General features: G+C 45.6%; 1 protein-coding gene across 3 annotated transcripts in view; it reads right to left on the bottom strand.

Moving 5' to 3' along the window:
- Nucleotides 1–20713, bottom strand: part of CMTM8 (CKLF like MARVEL transmembrane domain containing 8) — a 107654-nt gene that overhangs the window by 13309 nt on the left and 73632 nt on the right. For all 3 annotated transcript variants that reach the window (XM_042956453.1, XM_042956454.1, XM_042956455.1), the window contains one exon: nucleotides 205–378. In XM_042956453.1, the coding sequence (XP_042812387.1) occupies nucleotides 205–378 (174 nt within the window). The remainder of the gene's footprint in view (nucleotides 1–204; nucleotides 379–20713) is intronic.

Below are 20713 nucleotides of genomic sequence, written 5' to 3'. Positions count from 1 at the left end.
ACTTTCCCATATGCCCAGTTTCACACTCAGGTATAATCACCCTAGAGACAATAGAATAACATAAAGATTATCTGCTGTGTTGGGTTCTCCCTGGCTTTGCCCTCTGCTTTGCCGGCAGGGAGACAACTGAATTGAGGAAAGAAGGACTAAGTTCCAACCTGCATAGCGGGCAATGGACAATAACAACACCCCAGGCCTCCTTACCACTGTTGTCCAGGGCACCTGCGGGATCCTGGTGTAGGTCATTGTTATGTAGATGATGAGGAAGAAGACGGTGAGGACCCAGTAAAACACGGCTACAAACATGACCCAGCCAAAAGCAGGGACCCGGAAGTACTCGGTTCCGGCGATAAGTGTCCATACCAGCAGTCCCAGAACCTGCAAAACGGTAGAGGCAGTGGAAAAGAAAAGGGAGATACAAGGAGAAAATAAAGAAAGAAGCAGAGACAGAGGGAAAAAAAATTATATCAAGTGTCCATTACAGCTTTTATTCATATTTCCACATACAACTAACAAATATAAAACGGGTTGCAAACTCGGGTGCCCATAAACGCCAGAAGGTACAATTTATTGTCAAATTGGTTTGAGGGCCAATTTTTTAAAAAGTAAACTCTACCCCCCCCCCCCAATGTGGGGCTTGAACTCACGACCCCAAGATCAAGAGTCACACGCTCCACTGATTGGGCCAGCCAGGTACCCCTGTGGTGCACCAGTTTTCTTAGATCTTTCTTTTTTCCTCCAAGAAAACACAGCAACTCAAGCTTGTACATGACGATCTTGATTTTTAAATATTTATTTATTCCTGGGAGAGTGCTAGCAGGGGAGGGGCAGAGAGAGGGGGACAGAGGATCCAAAGCAGGCTCTGTGCTGACAGGTTGACAGCAGCAAGCCCAACATGGGGCTCGAACTCACAAACTGAGAGATCGTGCCCCAAGACAGTCGGACACTCAACCAACTGAGCCACCCAAGTACCCCGATAATCTTGATTTTTAAATGTTAGCACTCATGATGATTTTTAAAACGCTATGAGGGGACAAACCACACACATCTGTGGCTGGAATCTGCTCACAGGCCGATACTTGTCAAGAAAACAAGACTGCAGGTGTACTTGAGGTCTACTGGGACTGATCCGCTCTCAAGGGATGAATCTCTGAGGATACCCCACGGCCACTACTGTCTGCCCCCCCTGCCCCCCACTTTCCCTCACGCCCCTCCCCCTCTTCCTTGCAGAGGGCAAGTAACACGTGGCCTGAGAGAGCTTCTGAAAAGAACAAGCAAGGGCCAAGGGCAGATGCCGGCATTCAGCGTTTTAACGTAAGTTGTGCATTTATTTTTTTTTATTTAAAAAAAAAATTTTTTTTTAACGTTTATTTATTTTTGAGACAGAGAGAGACAGAGCATGAACAGGGGAGGAGCAGAGAGAGAGGGAGACACAGAATCTGAAACAGGCTCCAGGCTCTGAGCTGTCAGCACAGAGCCCGACGTGGGGCTTGAACTCGTGGACCGTGAGATCATGACCTGAGCCGAAGTCAGACGCTTAACCGACCAAGCCACCCAGGCACCCCTTTTTTTTTTTTTTAATTTTTTTTTAACATTTATTTATTTTTGAGACAGAGAGAGACAGAGCATGAACAGGGGAGGAGCAGAGAGAGAGGGAGACACAGAAAAGTTGTGCATTTATTCCGGTAACAGCCATCCAAATCTTCACCACTGCTGATGAACAAGACCAAAGCCAAAGCCAAATGAATGTCACCCATGGACTAGAGGCAGGTTTCATCAAGGGAAAAGAAACCGATCCAAACTGTAAGCGTCTTTAGCCCTGAACAAAGGGAAGCAGCGACAAAGTATGCATCTCGCATTCCAGTACCTTCCAGGGACCAGGACTTTATTCCTAAGCCATGAAGAAGTTAGATCCAAACCATATCCCCAGGAGACAGCATCAGGAGCCCAGGCAGGCTCTGGCTGCAAGTTCTGGATTGCTGTGTGACTCAGGACAAATTATCTCATTTCTGCTTTAGCTGTGTTCAAGGTGTAGGGAACAAAATACTAGAGAGACTTTAATCACAAAGCTGGGAAGATGGTTTTCACTCACTTGTTTAACCCTTGAGAGCACCTAAACTCTGCCAGGCCTCCTGCTATCAGGTCCCAAGGACGGGGTCAGGCACACATTACTGAACACACCCTGCTGTACATAACTTAAAGCCTCGTGGGGGGAAATATCTGCATAATTCTAATTGTGACAAATGCTGTGAAGGAAAATGAAGGCTGTGGTAAGGGTGTATAACAGATATGACCTTGTTGCAGGCATGGGAAGTGTCAGGGAAGGCCATGCTGAAGAATACCCTCTAGACCCAGTAAGAGCTAGCGAGAGAGACAGATGGGAAGACAGAGTTCTAGGCACAGAACTTTTGTCCGGAGCGGGGAAGGGCTTTGCTGCCTTCTAGAACCTGTAAAGAAAGTATAGAAAGTTAGGACACTGGTGCAAAATGTTAGGTTGGGAAGGGTCAGATTATATGGGCCCAGGCGTAAGTTCTTTATACTGTCGCCAGCTATAGACCCAGAAGCTGACCTTTACTGCCTCACCTGCTTGTACTTATCAACCTCTGTCCCTCATTTTTCCTTAAGCTCTTCTTTCTAGCTTATCTTTTAACTCAGGCAAAAGACCGGACGGGCATAACATCCCATGATAGAAATTGAAACTACTCCTCAAGCAACAGGAAGTGGCCGGACCACTCACAGACCGGTTTGCACTTAACCCCCACTCACGCCTGTGCAGATTAGACCATGGAGTGACCCAGGGAATGACCAACAGTTACCTTTACCTCACTGTAATACTAAACCTCCACCCAGTCTCCAAGTCAGAGGGCAAGCCTCACCTCATTTATGTACAGGCATGTTTCCTTAAGGCGCACGCGTGGCCTTACGCCCGCCTCTACATACGATGACAAGGCTCCCCTATCTAAATATTCATCCTAACCCTAAATAAAAGGAACCCTTTCACCTTGCTTGGGAGTCAAGGCTTTGAAGTTATTCCCCTTGATCTCATTTGTTGCAGATAAAGTTTCCTTTGTGCCACAACTCCACCAGGTGTGGTTCCTTCTATGCCTCACCAAGGAGGGAACTCATGTTAGTTTGGTTGTGATACCACTCTGGCCGATCGAGGAGAATGGACACATGGAGGGGAAAGGTGTGTGTGTGTGTGTGTGTGTGTGTGTGTGTGTGTGTGTTCACGTGCGCGTGCACTCATAAGCAGACAAGCTCAGAGACTGTCACAATAGTCTCAGTGAGAGAAGATGACATATTCAAGACCGAGATGGTGGCAGTGAATATGCAAGTGAGGGAATTCGAGACAGACTTCAGCAGCAGCTAGGACGTTAATAGACTTCACAGGTTAGACCAGGATAAAGTGGAAAGACATGCAGAGTCTCTGGAAAGATACACGATGTGCATTAGGGTGTCATTTCCTCACCTGGAACAATGAAACAGGAACAGGTTAACAGGCTGATCTGAACAACAGTTCCTCAGTTGTTCAACCCATGCAATCTGAGGTGGTCAGGGACTCCAGATAGCGATTAGAAGGGGACGCTGCAGGGACAAGAGTGCAGGCCCCTTTTTAAGAAGGAAGACACATATGGGCCACCTGGGTGGCCAAGTCAGTTACGCGTCCGACTCCGGCTCAGGTCATGATCTCACGGTTCATGAGTTCAAGCCCTGCATCTGGCTCCCTGCTCCCAGCAAGAAGCCTGTTTCAGATCCTCTCTCTCTACCCTCCCCTGCTAGAGCTCTCTCTCTCAAAAATAAATATTAAAAAAAAAAAGACACTGAAGCCCTCAGACAGGTTTCCAAGGGACATTTTACACTGCTCATGGAGAGAAGCCCACCTCTCTGGTACAGTTTGGATGCTGTGCTGGAGAGCACTAGACAGACTCTAAATGTTGCTGTTTCCCTTCTTTAGAGTTGAAAGTCGCTGTTCTTTTGATCTAGTTGATATTGTACACGAATTCCAAAGCAATGCTTAATGGAGATGTGTTTTTATGCTTACATTTGTGGCAGCAGAATTTATCGAAAGTGATGTACAAAATGGGACAGAATTCCGGAAAGTGCGAAGCCTCACACTAATGGGATTTCGGGCCTGAATTCAGCATAACCGACAGGTAATCTACACACATATATGTGACACTCATTGGATCAGTGAGACAGGTAGTAGATGTAATCCAGCGTGGTGGTGCCTGAAATAATATCTCGGCGTTCTTGATTCCAACTGAAAGGGTCAGAACAGCCCTTTGTTGATGATGCACCCAGGAAACATTACGGTGTGTGAAAGAAGCATGGCAAACAGGGTTAGGGTGTCTTTCCAGGGGAGTGCAAGGGTTTAAGAGTCTCCAGTAGAAGCCCGTGTCCAGCTCACCAGGCTCAGCTAACAGCTCTTGGCTCTGAATGTGAAACGTTTTTCATTATTAAAGCAGAGTCCACTGCCTAGAGACGCTTTGTCTAATGTGCTAGCAGTGGTCATCTTTTACACACAGGGACAATGTCGTTAACTGAGCCATCTCTCAAAGAGCAGGAGTACCTGACCCATGACCTCACCAGCAAACACAGTTAAAAGAATGCCCCTGTCAAGAAAAGAATTCTACCCAAGTGAATTTCCTAGGTAACAGAAATAAAAAGCAAGCCTTTTGTCTCTTACTATAACTGATACTGATGAAAATCACTCCACAAAAATGTTATTCATCTCCTGCTGTGTGGGTGTATGTGTGCGTTCAAAACAAACTCTAGCTCTTTATTTGCTTAGACTACAAAAACAGTGTTTGTTTTTGTCACTGATGAGCATTTTTTTAGGCTAAGACTTTTTTGAATGGTAAAGCTAAGACTCAAAATTCGGGAGTGATAAATGCAGGTAAAAATAAACACAGCATATATAAAATATACAAAGAAGCAACAACCCCCATCCGCCAACTGTAAATTCTCAAGAGAAACCAATATAAAAATTTTAAATCTACCCTTCTTCTTTCCTTTGCATCTGTAACTACCACCAGTATATCCTTTTCTTTCTCCCTTGAAAATATGAATCACGCTGTGCACGGTGCTTATAACTTGCTTCTCTGAGTACACATACGATGCGGGACCTCCTTTCACGTTACTACGTACCGATCTAGGCCAATTTTGACAGTTGCCCGGTTTTCTATAATTCATGTAACCAGTTCCCGACTGAGAGAAATTTAAGTTTTCTCCTTCATGCTTGTATAAAAATGCCCAGGGAACATTCTTTTAATTTATACCTAAATTCCAGGATGGATTCTGAGAAGTGAAATTTCTAGGCTATACGAAGTGTTAGAGATACTGCCCAATTACTCATCCAAGGCTTGGACTGACTGTACTAAAGCATGGTCTTCCCTTCAACCCCAAGTTCCCTCCTTTTAAATATTTCATTTTTTAAAAAAATTTTTTTAACGTTTTATTTATTTTTGAGACAGTGAGAGACAGAGCATGAACAGGGCAGGGTCAGAGCGAGGGAGACACAGAATCTGAAACAAGCTCCAGGCTCTGAGCTGTCAGCACAGAGCCCGACGCGGGGCTCGAACTCACGCGAGATCACGCGAGATCATGACCTGAGCCGAAGTCTGCCCCTTAACCGACTGAGCCAGCCCCTCGCTTTAAATATTTCAAACCCGATTAAAAAAGAAAGAGATCTCACATTTTGCCTTTCCCTGCTTTACTGAAATGCAGCATAGAGAAAAGTGTACAAATCCGAAGTGAACGATGAATTTTCACGAACAGGAACAAACCTGTGTAACCAGCACCTGCACCAAGAAACAGAATGTGACCAGTGTCCCGGACCCTGTAACCTCACTTCTACTTACTCCTTCCCTTCTCTGAGGGTAACTGACCGTCTTCCTGATTCCTATTACTCTGGATTAGCGTTGCTTGTTTTTGGACTTCACATACATGGAATCCCACAGTATGTACTCTTGCATCTGGTTTCTTTCACGCAGCATGGTGTGATTCAAGCACGACAACCGAATGCCATTTCTTCTTTCTCCTGGCTACACGGCTGTGGTTCTCAAACATACCGATCTAGGCCAATTTTGACAGTTGGGCCGTGAGCATCAGAATCACCTGCCCGGCGTGTTAAACCACAGATGGACGGACCCCACCCTCAGAGTTTGTTTCTGTCGATCTAGAATGGGATCTGAAGATGTGCATTTCTACAAATTTCCAGGTGGTGCTGATGCTGTGGGTCCGGGGACCACACGCTCAGAACCACTGGTGTATAGTATTCCCCTTGTCTGTTGTAGTTTGCATTTTCCTGATCAGTGGTGACGATGGCACGACACCTTTTCAAATGCTTGTTAGCCACTTTGAGTTCTTTCCTTATTTATTGCTACGTTTTTTAAAACATCACTTCCTTCCTGATTTGTAAAGTTCTCTACATACGAGGGATGGTAACTGATCATATCTGTGGCAGTATTTTCCCCATCCAGGTTTGCTTTTTAACTATCTTTTTTTAACAGAGTCTTTTGTCATATGGAAGTTTTAAACTTTTACATAGTTAATTTTTTAATGCTTTTTATTTTTATTTTTTAATTTATTTTAATTAAAAATTTTTTTCATGTTTTTATTTATTTTTGAAGGTGAGAGAGACAAAGCATGAGTAGGGGAGGAGCAGAGAGAGAGGGAGACACAGAATCCAAAGCAGGCTCCAGGCTCTAAGCTGTCAGCACAGAGCCCAATGTGGGGCTTGAACCCATGTACCATGAGATCATGACCTGAGCTGAAGTTGGACGTTAAACTGACTGAGCCACCCAGGCACCCCAGTGCTTTTTATTTTTGAGAGAGAGAGAGAGAGCACACGCACAAGCCATGGAGGGGCAGACAGAAAGGGAGAGAGAATCCAAAGCAGGTCCAATCATGATGTGAGCCAAAATCAAGAGTTGGTCGCTTAACTGACTGAGACATCCAGGTACCCCAAACTTTTACATAGTTAATTGGTCCCCATTTAAGCCTTCCTCTATTCTTACCTGCTTAGGAAGGTCTTCAACACAAGATTATAAAAATATTGTCCTATAGGGGCGCCTGAATGGCTCTGTCAGTTGCGTGTCCTCTCCTGATTTCAGCCCACATCATGATCCCAGGGTTGTGGGATCAAGGCCCTCCTCTGGCTGTGTGCTGAATGTGGAGCCTGACTGAGATATTCATTCTCTCTCTCTCTCTCTCTCTCTCCCTCCCTCCCTCCCTCCCTCCCCTGCTCATGCACATGTACACACTCTCTCTCTAAAATTAAAAAACCCTCATCTATTTTTTTACAGTTTGTATATAGGTTCAGATCTTTAATCCAACTAGAATTAAGTTCCATATATGGGGTGAGTAAAGGCTAATTTTAATTTTTTTCTAACACATAGTCAATTGATCCGTAATCACTTATTGGTGATTTTTCACATACTGGGTGGGTTTCTGGAATCTTTATTTTAGTCCACCCGTCTGTGACTGCCGTTCGAGTGCCAGCTACCATAGCTTCAGCACGTACTTTAGGCTTCCGGATAAAGATGTCAAGTCAAACACATGAATCTAATTTTGCTCCTTCCCAAAACCATTCTAAAATTATCACGAGAATGGGATGAATAGGAAAGGAGACAAAAGCGACACATTTTTAGAAGCTTGGAATGGATAAAGGATAATGGACTTGGCCACTATGAGAAAGCTGAATGCTAAGCTGGTTGACAGGGAAAGTAAAGAACCAATGAGGCTCACTGCAAAGTCTGAAAAGACTCAGGCACCTCTGGGAGGGGGACTGGGAGAGAAGGGGGGGGTTGCTCAAGTAAGGAGGATTTGTGGAAAGTTGTTTGAAAGTAGCTGTGTCCTAGATGACTTTAAAAAAGTGGGGGGTGGAGGTGCCTGGCTGGTTCACCCAATAGAGCATGTGACTGTTGATATTGTGGTTATGAGTTCGAGCCCCATATTGGGCACAGACTGTGTAACAAAAGAGGGGGAGCGCTGGGGGGAGAAAGAAAGTAGCTGTGTCCTAACCTTCTGTCCTACTTTAAGCTACTGGGTGAATGCCCCACCTTTGTCATTGGTCTGCAAGTTTATTCTACATAGGGATTCTCAACCTCAGTCCTACTGACACAGGAGGCCAACAATTCATTGTTGCAGAGGGCTGTCCTGAGCAGGATATTTAGCAGCATCCCTGGCCTCTATCTACTAGATGCCAGCACCAAGCTTTCCCTCTTCCTCTTACTGATAATCGAAAACGTGTCCAGAAATTGCCAACTGGTTCCTGGGAGGCAAAATCACCCTGTTTGAGAACCACTCTAAAGAAGGTTTAAAAAAGGGGGGGGGGCGCGGAGGTCTCTGGACTGAGGGGCACAGTTGAAGGTTTGAGTAACGACCTGAAAACAAGAGACTTCTATGACTCTGTGAAGACTGTGAAGACTTCCCTACCCTCCCAGTCCCTAACCTTTCCCTTCCATGGGTTCTTGGGGGTACTGGCAGCCAAGCCTTCACTCCCACAAGAGAAAAGGCCTTGGGGATTCACCAACACACAGCTTGGCCAGGTCAACCCACAATGAAGTTCCAAGTTGATAAGCCCCACCTACGTGCTTCGAGCATCCCAACAGCTTTGTACTCTTAAAACATAGGCAGACAACCAAGGTTACCAGATCTGTGATGGGGGAAGAAAAAAAAAAAGCTTGTATAATGGGGCAGAGAGCTGAGACCAAAAAACAAACTGGAAGAAAGGAACTTTGAAGAGGGAGAAAAAGAATCAGTATCCTCAGGGAGAAAAGACATTATAGAAGTGAACCAAAAACAGGTTACAGAAAGGACATAAACAGTCCTTCAGAAACAAAATTAGCTTTGAAATTACAAATAGGATAGCAGAAATTTTAAAATGCAGTGAAAGTGTTACATGATAAAATTGAAGAAACCTTCTAGAAAAGACAGTGAAGAAACAAAAAGATGAAAAAAAAAAAAAAGAAACCAGGATAGAGGGCAATTAGAGGACAGGTTCAGGAGGTCAACCACCTGAATGATATGTTTTAAGAATATAAACTAGAGAAAATGGAGGGAAAGATATCAACCACAGAATCACTGAAGAAATCTCAGAATTTAAGGACATGAATTTCCACATAAAAGGGCTCCCCTGAGAACCCAGCACAATGGATGAAAACAGATACCAATGAAGAAGGTAAATCATGAAATTTCAGCACATCAGGTACAAAGAGAAGATTTTTTTATTTTTTTTTATTAAAAAATTTTTTTTTTAACATTTATTTATTTTTGAGACAGAGACAGACAGAGCATGAACACGGGAGGGCCAGAGAGAGAGGGAGACACAGAATCGGAAACAGGCTCCAGGCTCTGAGCAGTCAGCACAGAGCCTGACGCGGGGCTCAAACTCACGGACCGTGAGATCGTGACCTGAGCTGAAGTCGGACGCTTAACCGACTGAGCCACCCAGGCGCCCCGAGAAGATTTTTTTAAAGGACCAAAGAACAAACAGGTCACCTACCCAAGATCAGAAACAAGAATAGCTTTTAAGCTTTTCTAAAAGAAATAGGATGTTAGAAGACACAGGCAAATGCCTTCAAATCAGAAAATGATTTCTTTTTTTTAGTTTATTTATTTTGGGGGGTGGAGGGGCAGTGAGAGAGGGAGGGAGAAAGAATCCTAAGCAAGCTCTGCACTGTCAGGGCAGAGTCTGGCTCGGGGCTCAAACTCATGAACCATGAGATCATGACCTGAGCTGAAACCAAGAGTCGAACACTTAACCGACTGAGCCACCCAGGCACCCTGGGAAAATGATTTCTAGCCCCAAAATTACCCAGGAAAATTATCAATGAAGAGCATGAGAAGAACACATTCCTCCCTCCACTCCCCCCAAACATGCAATGTTGGATGTGATTCACCAAAATGAGGGTAGAAACTCTTAAAAAGGAAACATGGACTAGACTAAGAGGAAAGCTATACAGGAGAGAGGTGAGAGCAATCCCCAAGATGAGGGGAAATCAGGCAGGACAGGTGCTCCATGCCAGACTGGGACAGTGACTCAGAAGACAGGCACGACAAAGGCTATCACCACCTGCTTTATGTCACTTTACTTTCTTTTCAACCTGGTGAGGCTATTAGGAAACTTGCTCTACCAAAGTGAGGGAGGAAACCAAGAAACAGGAAGATAAGGGATCCAAGAAATTCAGCCCAATACAAAGGTAAAGGGAATTCCAAAGTGAAGGGAGGCCCCACGATGATTTTTATCATCTAAGATAAAGATGACCCTGTGACTATGTGATGTGACAGCCCTTGTGGGCAACTTTACTAAGAGGCTAATACGGGAAAAATGTGAGACAAATTAGCTACAAAAAAAAAAAAAAACCCTAAGCAAATAAAAATAGTTGTACTATGTTAATAACTTAAGTAAAAACCAAAAGAAAGAAACTGCAACAGTTGTCTGTAGTTAGGTGTTCACTACAACCCTCCACCCTAAATAATATTTGCACAGAGATAACAATGAACACTAAATATCAACCTAAATGCATCATAACATGGAGGACAGAAGCAACAGGGATGGTGCTACGGACTGAATTGTGTCCAAGCCCCCCACCACCTGCCAATGTATATGTTGAAGCCCTAACCCCCTATGGGATGGTATTTGGAGATGGGGCCATTAGGAGGTACTTAGGTTTAGGTGAGGTCATGAGGGCAGGTCCCTCATGATGGGATTAGTGCTCTTACAAGATACCAGAAAGCACATCCCACCCCACCCCTGCACAGGCACCGAAGAAAAGTGATGTGAAGACACGGCAAGAAGGCAGCTGTCTGGCAAAACTAAAAGGCAACCGAGGGAATGGGAGAAGATATTTGCAAATGACATATCAAAGGGGGAGTATCCAAAATCTATAAAGAACTTAACAGACTCAACACCCCAAAAACAATCCAGTGAAGAAATGGGCAAAAGACATGAATAGACACTTTTCCAAAGAAGACATCCAGATGGCTAACAGACACATGAAAAGATGCTCAACATCACTCATCATCAGGGAAATACAAATCAAAACCGCAATGAGATACCACATCACACCCGTCAGAATGGCTAACATTAACAACTCAGGCAACAGCAGATGTTGGCGAGGATGCGGAGAAAGAGGATCTCTTTTGCACTGTTGGTGGCAATGCAAGCTGGTGCGGCCACTCTGGAAAACAGTATGGAGGTTCCTCAAAAAGTTAAAAATAGAACTACCCTACGACTCAGCAATTGCACTACTAGGTATTTACCTAAAGGATACAGGTATGCTGATTCGAAGGGGCACATGCACCCCAATGTTTACAGCAACACTATAGGCAACAGCCAAGTATGGAAAGAGCCCAAATGTCCATTGATGGATGAATGGATAAAGAAGATGTGGCATATATATAATGGAATACTATTCAGTGATAAAAAAGAATGAAATTTGCAACAATGTGGATGGAACTAGAGTGTATTATGCTAAGCGAAATAAATCAGAGAAAGACAAATATCATACAATTTCACCCATATGTGGAGTTTAAGATACAAAACAGATGAACATAAGGGAAGGGAAGCAAAAATAAGATAAAAACAGAGAGGGAGACAAACCATAAGGGACTCTTAAATACAGAGAACAAACTGAGGGGTGCTGGCAAGGTGTTGGGTGGGGGATGGGCTAAATGGATGAGGGGCATTAAGGAGGACACTTATTGGGATGAGCATTGGGAGTTACATGTAAGTGATGAATCACTAAATTCTATTCCTGAAATTGTTAAAAAAAAAACAACAACCTATTTGGTGGTAAAAAGAAAGAAAGAAAGAAAGAAAGAAAGAAAGAAAGAAAGAAAGAAAGAAAGAAAGAAAGAAAAAGAAAGAAAAGAAAAGAAAAGAAAAGGAAAGGAAAGGAAAGGAAAAGAAAAGAAAAGAAAAGAAAAGAAAAGAAAAAAGAAAAGAAAGGAAAAAGAAGGCAGCTGTCTCCAACTCAAGGAGAAAAGTCCCACCAAGCACCAACTCTGCTGGCACCTTGACCTTGGACTTCCAGTAGGCATCCAAAAGTATGAGTTTAAGCTACCCAGCTTATGGTATATTGTTATGGCAGCCCAAGCTAAGGCAGATGGTAACAGAAGGTTACTAGTTAACACATAAGATTGTGGCACCGCTCATATTATTTGTGGCTGTGGATGTGAGTAAAGTCAGAGGTGTCCCAAGTAGAGACCTCTGTCTCTTGGGAGGGAGACCCCGGAGTAAGGAGGTATTGGGGTGAGAACCGCCTTTTGTCATCAGCCTTTCAGTTCTCCAGGTATTTGACCACCCTACTGATTTCAGCTGATTCCCTAGAATTTTCTGGCTACGATGCCCACAAGAACAGTTTTGATGCTTTCCAATATTTATATGACTTGTTTGTGTTTCTTATGCCACATTAACTAGAATCTCCAGAACCATCTACCACATGACAGTGACCATCCTTATCCTATTCTACTTTATTTATTTTCATGTTTACATTTGTATGAGGTCTGTTGTTGACAGTTGGTGGGTGCCCTTTATCAAGCTAAAGACTTTTATTTTTTAGGGAACTAAGGTTTCTTCTCCAACCTCCCTCATGAACAACAGGGTAATGAGCTCAGTTGAATGAATGTTTTGTATCTCCCTTTTAAAATGAAGTACAGTATTCCTAATATAGCTGAACCTTTTGATGACCCAGGGTCATTATGAACATTGAATGTTTCAATTACTGCCTTGTGCTTTGGCAGGAGGCTGTGTGCCTCTACTCTTAATGGTACCAGATACACGTGCCTTTCTATGAAGAATTTTTTTTTAATGTTTACTTATTTTTGAGAGAGAGAAACAGAGACAGAAACAGAACTCGAGTGGGGGAGGGGCAGAGAGACAGAGGGAGACACAGAATCCGAAGCAGGCTCCAGGCTCTGAGCTGTCAGCACAGAGCCTGATGCTGGGCTTGAACTCACGAACAGCGAGATCATGACCTGAGCTGAAGTCAGACACTTAACCGACTGAGCCACCCAGGCGTCCCGAAGAACTTTTTTTTTTAATTGAAATTGTCAATGGTCACCTGTTGAGGCTCTCAATGAGCTGACTGCAACAGCGTTTCTCTGTCTCCTGTATGTACATGGCCCCCACACAAAGAAATCGGATGCCTTAGACTTCTAAAAATCACACTGAAACACAAAATAAGTTTGCTTGTGAGGCCTCTCCTGTGAAGTTAAGTCTATGAAGCCTGTGAAATTTGTGACAGCTACAGAAGAATTACCTGACGTGGTGCTAAAGGGTCTCATTTAGTCGAACATCCGCAGAGCATCTATTATGCGCCAGCAGTTTCTCTGGCACTGTTGGTGGGGCAGGAAATGCCGCGTTGCTATGGCAAACAGGTTGGCGGACTTATTTCTGCTTTTAGCATTGACTGGCATGAGCATCGCTTACTGCATCTGTACATCAGCCTGGAAGACAGACAGGTGACTTGTGACGATCCACTAGGCTACTCTAGGAGCAAGGTACCAGCTGTTCCCAGCTGGCTTTGCCCAGGGGAACGGCATTGTTCCAGGCGTGAGCTCAGCACACCTCTAATGTACCTCACTGGGCTTTAAATCATTTACATACTTATTCCTTGCAATGAAGGGGCACCGGATATCAGCTACTGGAGATGTCCTTGCTGTCCTCAGAGTAGGTACACGGATGGGTATTTAACTATAAACTGTGTGAGTCCTATGAAAGGAATGAGGCTGATGTGAAAATGTAAGGCATAAGGACCCAAGCACGGATGGTCAGAGGAAGTCTGAGATGTAATCAGTGCATGGGAGTCGACCAGGCAAAATCTGCACGGTAGCGGGAATGCTGACACTGCGACGACACCCCACCTGGTGATTTGAATCTCCCGAGGTTCTGTCCTAACACGGGAAGATCAACAGCAAGTCCAGTTCCAGAAGAAGCTGATTCATGGCCCAGCACTGGATGGATATCAGTCTCCAGACAGCATCCTCTCTCAAAGTCAAGGCTCACTCTGAGGTGGTCTGAGGGTCAAAGAAGGTTAGTGCTGGACGAGAAGTTCCGGAGATGCTCAGAAGCAACAAGCTTAGAATCACGAGGCTAGTTAGCGGTCAAAGCAGAATCAGCACGCAGCTGTGACTTCCAGTCTGGTGATGCTTTACTTTGTACTGTAAGGTCTTGATTTCTTCCTTCTCCTTCCCCACTCACTGTCTGGAGTGACGCTACCACTCATGGAAATTCAGACTGAGAGGCAGAGTATGCCTGGTGAGGAAATCACACACTCTGGAGTCAGCCTGCCTGCCTTCCACTCCCTGCTGCTGGGCAAATTACTGACCAGAGCCTCAGTTTCCTTATCTGTAAAATCGACACAAGGATATAGAGACTTTCCTTGCAGGGTGTAGGAAGACCACACAGTTAAGTAACACACGCACGACAATGCTAGGTGCCTGTCTGTTATTACTATTATGCTAGTATTATTATATTAGCAGGTTTACAAAGACTCAGGAGTACCTCCCCTCTTCCTTTCTTAGGTAAGAGCAGCCTTTCTCTGTAGTTCAAAATCTTTACACTTGCATGGAGCCAAGGAGTCGTATCTATTTCCAGCTCCCTGGATATGTGGCTTGAGATTGAGGGCTCTTCTGTAAGCAATAATACCAACACGATGGCAGGCTGACTGGACTGGGGGTGTCTGACCCTCAAGCTCTGTCCTCTCTGCCCAGTGTGGACACCTTCAATGTCACCATTATCGTGTCCTCTGCTCCTATTTGGTTAAATGATACGACGCCATGGCCATATGATTTGGCAGAAAGAGTCAGGCTTTGAAGTCTTACCAGCTGTGTGACGGGACAAATTAATTTAGTTACCCAGGATTTATTGAGCACCTACTATATGCCCAAGCTCCAGGTAACAGCAATAGCGTAGTATCTATTACGGAGTAAGGAAGTGCTTCTCGTGCCTTCCCTCATTTAACCCACATAACTAAAATAGCTTCTCACAACCATTTTATCATTTTATGGGGAAATTGAGGCACAGTGTGTTAACTAACAGTCCAAACTTTTAAATATTTTGCTATACAATAACAGTATCATGCCCAAATCACTGAACTTATCTGTGTCTCAGTTTCTTCATCTGCAGTATAGGGATAACAGTATTTCACATGATGAGACAATATACTCTATAAAGGACAGCTACTACCATGAGTGAAAACAGCAGAAACAGAGTGGTTTGGCCAACCACAAACCTGCCCAGGAGGAATAGCCACATGCAGGGCTAAAAAGGCTGGTGTTGGAGACAGAGAAGCTGGCTCTTAGGCTGTGCTCTTTCTGTGTTAGGGAGGCAGCATTACCTAGAATGTCACCAGCCAGCTCCACCGCCACCCCCCCCCCCCCACCCCAGGTCCAAGTCTCTGGGCAGAAATAGGTTCTGGTAAAGTGAGCAAATGCCTTGATACAAACCCATCCCTGGTTCTGCAAACAAGATTCCCAGCAGCTGCCCACTAAGGCTGGGCCACTAGGGGGTGCCATCTTGAGGGTGGCATGGAAACTTTTTATCTATTAGTCTCTCAGATGACACATTGGTTCATTTTAAATAGGGAGAAGCAGAGGGGCACCTGGGTGGCCCAGTCAGTTGAGCATTGGGCTCCCTGCTGTCAGGGTGGAGCCTGCTTTGGATCCTCTGTCCCCTTCTCTCTCTGCCCCTCCCCCGTTGTGTGCTCTCTCTCAAAAATAAATTTAAAAAGCCTTAAAAAAAAAAAAAAAAAAAAAACAGGGACAAGTAGAAAGAAAATAGGGATAGCAGCTAATCCTATTTTCTCTGATGGTGCAAACACCCAATGCAGAGAGTATGCTTTTAATTCAATGAATTCCAAGAAATCCAGGAAGAAAGTTGATACATTACAGAGGTTGACATGAGAGCCATCTTGGGTCAGACACAGTGCCAGGTGCTCAGGGTCCAAAGGTGGGCAAGGCACGCTGTTGTTGTCCCAAGGAACGTACTGTCCAGTGTGAGACAAACACAATTCAGTTCAACTCTCCTTCACCAGGGTGTTCCGACTATGGACTATGGCCACATGCAGCCCGCTGCCTGTATATAAAGCCCTTGAACACAGCCATGCTCATTAATCTACATATTATTTATGGCTGTTTTCATGCTACAGTGGCAGAGTACTATATGTGGCCTTCGGCTGCAAAACCTAAAGTCTTCGCTATCTGGCCTTTTACAGAAAACATTTAGCCACTCCTGTTGACCAGCACACATAGTGTCTGCCCAGGAAACATGCACACATGCACCTATATACATGTACTTAATATTTTTGGTTCCTGCATTGATTCAAACAAACCAGGTTATTAATCCATTGAGCCAGAGGAGGTGATAGGATAAAAGCATGTACCCTTTCCCTGCACCTCAAAGAATTGCATCATCCTCAGGCTGATTGCTGCCTACACCTGCCGAGTATTTTCTTTATACAGTCAAAGGGATCTTTACGGGGCGCCTGGGTGGCTCAGTCGGTTAAGCGTCCGACTTCAGCTCAGGTCACTCAGGTCATGATCTCACAGTCTGTGAGTCCGAGCCCCGCATCAGGCTCTGGGCTAACAGCTTGGAGCCTGGAGCCTGCTTCAGATTCTGTGTCTCCCTCTCTCTCTGCCTCTCCCCTGCTCATGCTCTGTCTCTCTCTGTCTCAAAAATAAATAAAGACATTAAAAGAAAAAAAAAAAAGGGATCTTTACAGCAGTCCTCTCCACGCCCCTTCAGGATTATAATGTAGCTCTTCTGTTCAGTAAGCATGTGACCTTCTCCACTTATCCACTAGAGGGTGGCCAAACACCGCTTATGAAAGATTAAGGCCCTCTGATACCTGTTCCATGGAGACAGCAGAGTTTACCATCTGTCTGGATGAGTTCCTACACTTAAAGCGCATTCCACAGAGGTGGCAGGATGTGGAAGAATAAACTTGGTCTGGTATTCACTCACTTGAACCAGACATTGCCTAGAAACAGATCTGACAAGAAATGTAGCCGCCAAATGAGATAAGGATTAATTAAGAGAAAGACTTGGAAGGGCAAATTTAATCCCACAAGTTCATGGCCTTCTTTGTGTACCCCTATGAGATTTTTACTGCAGTGTATTTAATATTCTATAGGAGGGACTATGGGGAGTATCGGCCAGCGAAACCAAGGGGCCTCAGACGCTGCTGATTCCCCAATAAGAAGCTTGGCCTCTTTGGGCCTCTTCTTTCCCAATGTGGAAACGGGAAGAATAGGATAAGAAACCCAGTTCTCCAGTGGGAGTGGGGAGGCCAGCACATGGGAGGAGCATATCAAATCAGCTGGGGTTTCACCCATGTGGTTTTCATCCTACTTTCCATATACGCCATGAGAGTGGGTGTCTCTCTCTGGCCCTCCTTGACCCCTCCTCAAATACGATTGTAGGAAACCCCTGGGTACTCCGGAGCAAAACGAAGCTTCAGGCCTAGGTCTTGCTAAGAATTTGTGACTTAACCTTGCTTTTGCTTAGGACTTCAGTCTATGATCAACTAGATCTGCCCTGAGACAACACCTCGGGACCCCAATATTCCCAGAAGGAAATAGAATGCAAATACAGGGCTGGCTTTAAAATATGTCCACAGATTCCTTGACATGCCTCTCAAATGTAGGATCCTCTTGAATGTAGTGAATTGTTTCTGGTGAACAAAGTATGGCAGACATGATGCTATGTGACTTGGGAGGCTAAGTCGTAAAGCCTACCTGTTGCTGTCTCAATATCGTGCTCCGGGGAAGTCAGTTGGTTAGCAGTCACGTTGTGGGGACATTTAGGCAGTCTTACAGAGAGGTCTACATGGAGAGGAACAGAGGCCACCCATCAGCAGCCAGCAGCTCCTTGCCAGCCAGGTGAGTGAGCCATCTTGGAAGTGGATTCTCCAGGCTCAGTCAAGCCTTCAATGACCGCAGCCCCAGATGACATCTGACTGAGCCTCAGGAAAACACCTGAGCCACCACCACCTGGCCAAGGTGCTCTCGGACTCCTGACCTACAGAAACTGTGAGCGATAATAAATGTTTACTGTTCTTTGAAGCTAAGTTTGGGGGTGATTTGCTACATGGTAATAGATGACTAATATGCCAAGTTTCGGCCAATTTGGGCTCATACACAAGAGGCAGTGTAGTAGGTAGAATGGACAGAAGACCTAAGTTTGTCACGAACTTGCTGTGAGAGGAGAGGTAGGCCATTTCACCTCCGGGCCTCGGTTTGTAACCCCATGAGATGGGTACAGCACTAGCTAGGTTGCTCAGGGTTTCAAGGTGTTTTGTGATCTGCAAAGATCTAGGCGAACAGCAGTGACTACTGGTCTCATGTTTTTTCTCCCAGGAAACATGACCTAATGCTCAGCATAGCTGGCAATTTGACAGTAAGGGTCCTAGCACACCTAGCTAGTGAAAGAAGGTGGGGGGTAGGGGTCTGTGCCCATAATTAGAACAGGATCAGGGTGCAGAGGAACGACTAGAGCAGGAGTTGGTAGGCTTTTTCTGTAAAGGACCACATAGTAAACACTTTTGGCTTTTCGGGCCATATGGTCTCTGTCACAACTGCTCAATTCTGCCACTGTTGCATGAAAGTGGCCACAGACATTATGCAAATGGATGGGAGTAAGTGCGTACCACTAAAACTGTATTTATAAAACAGGCAGCAGGCTGGATTTGGCTGCCAGGCTATCATTTGCCAACCTCTGCCCTCCAGCCTTGCTTCTTCACCAAGTGTGTGGTCCCAGAGCAGCAGGATCAGCATCCCCAGGAGCTTGCCAGAAACGCCAACACTCAGGCCCACCCCGCTCTGCTGAATCAGCCTTCGTGGGGAAGGGGCCCAGCAACGGGTTTTCACAAGTCCCCCTGCCGCTCATGTTTGAGAAGCCTCACCTTCCACCCCTCCCTTCCACCTGAAGCCCCATGCCCCAGGGACCCAAGAGGAATCTCGGACGGCACTGACCCGATCAACAATCTTCGGGTCTATAAAGAACACCCGGAACCTCAGGATTCTCATGAGTCAGTGAAAAGCATTTGGTCGGTGGTCCTGGGTCACCAATAAGCAATGCAGCAGCCAGTCCTACCCAAATAGCTCAAGGAACCAGAGCAAGCTGTGTGGTGATGGCACCCAGGAGCAGAGGGATGGGAAGTGGCAATAATTCGAGGCCTCTCCTTCCCTGCGGCCTGGATGGATGGAACCCTTTGCCGTCAGATGCCAACATGGCTCCCGGCCCAACTTGTTTCTTTCAGCAAATTTATGCGAAGGCTGGATCCCTTCGTTTTAGTGACGTGTGGGGGTATAAAAGGTAAGGAGGCAGAGGCCAAAGGATATCTCTTAAGGAACAGAAGAGATGAAAGGTTGATAGGAAAGAAGCAATAGGATGGGAGGGGATGGGATGCTGTAAAACAGCGTCTGCCACTTGTCCGTGGGAGACACTCGATCTTATAACAACACTAACGTCTTGCCTCTGAGCACCACACTGACCTAAAGTATTACCAGTTACACACTCTCCTCCCACTCAAGCCACACAACAGCCACACGATGTAGATAATCACAATCCCCATCCAGGCTCTGGGCTCAGAGCAGTGAACAGCCATCTCCAAAACCACATTCTACAAAGCTAGTAGAGCCATGGCTCAAAGCCAGGTCCGAGGACTGCTTTCTGCTACAGAACCTCCCAGCACTGCCCACAGGTCCACGGCTCCGCTGGCGGTCAAGGAGAAATCTTACTCGTGCAAGCCTTGATTTGTGTTGACCGCACTTCATCACAGGTGCCCTGTGGGGACGGCTCACAGGGTGAACCTGTTTCTCCCTAGGACATCTCCACCTCTGTCCTACCTTTAGGCACCAGGGAAGGAGGAGATCAGACCAAAAGGTTCTGACACAGTGGTAAACAGTATAATACCAGAAGTCACACGGCCACTCTTTAATGTCGATCTCAAAAGAACTGAAATAAAAATCAAACAGGGAGGGCTCTGAAATGCTTCCCTCCACCAAAGATGCAGGGTGTGAAGAGCTGAGCCCTCATGTGAAGGACCACTGTACTCTGGGCAGGAGGCTCTCTAGCTGTCTGTCTGGGCTGCTCTTCTCTGGGGTCTACTCACCCCCGGATGTTTAACCGGCTCTGAGGGCAGGACAGAAGATGCTTCATCTTCGAGTGAGAGTTCTGGTCTCCTGGCCTGCAGGCCTCCCTGCTTCCACGGAGCCGAAGGGGCCCTAGCAGACACGCTTGCCTCTTTGGAATCTATACTCCTTTGTTGTGTCCACTCTTCTTAATTCTGTGGTGTCCGGATTATCAGGCCTTTTTGTTTCAAACAGAAGACAATTTAGGAGGCCCTAAAGCATGATGGTCTGTCCAGGAAACACTGGAATCGGGTAATCGTCAACACACCTGTGCTACCCCGTTAGCCTTCGCCCCAACAGCAGCAGATGCACAGGCCCAGTGGGGTCCAATGGCCATGGGCAGTTAAGTCAAGCAGCAGATAGGGAGAAAGGTAACCATCTGGCCCCTAGAAACAAGTTTAGGAATGTCAAGTTGTGGCTCAAAGGGAGTCTGACCTCCACATTTTCATAGAGCCTCTCCCCCAGGCAAGCCAGTCTGCTTCCTATGGGAGATGCACAACTTACCAGAGCCGTACTTCGAGTGGGCAGACACTTAAGGACAGACGTAGCCCTCCCCTCCACAATTGCCAGG

Source organism: Panthera tigris, chromosome C2, assembly GCF_018350195.1.
Source record: "Panthera tigris isolate Pti1 chromosome C2, P.tigris_Pti1_mat1.1, whole genome shotgun sequence".
Taxonomy (NCBI): Eukaryota; Metazoa; Chordata; class Mammalia; order Carnivora; family Felidae; genus Panthera; species Panthera tigris.
The sequence above is the reverse complement of the archived record's forward strand: the minus strand, read 5'-3'. Positions and strand labels throughout refer to the sequence as shown.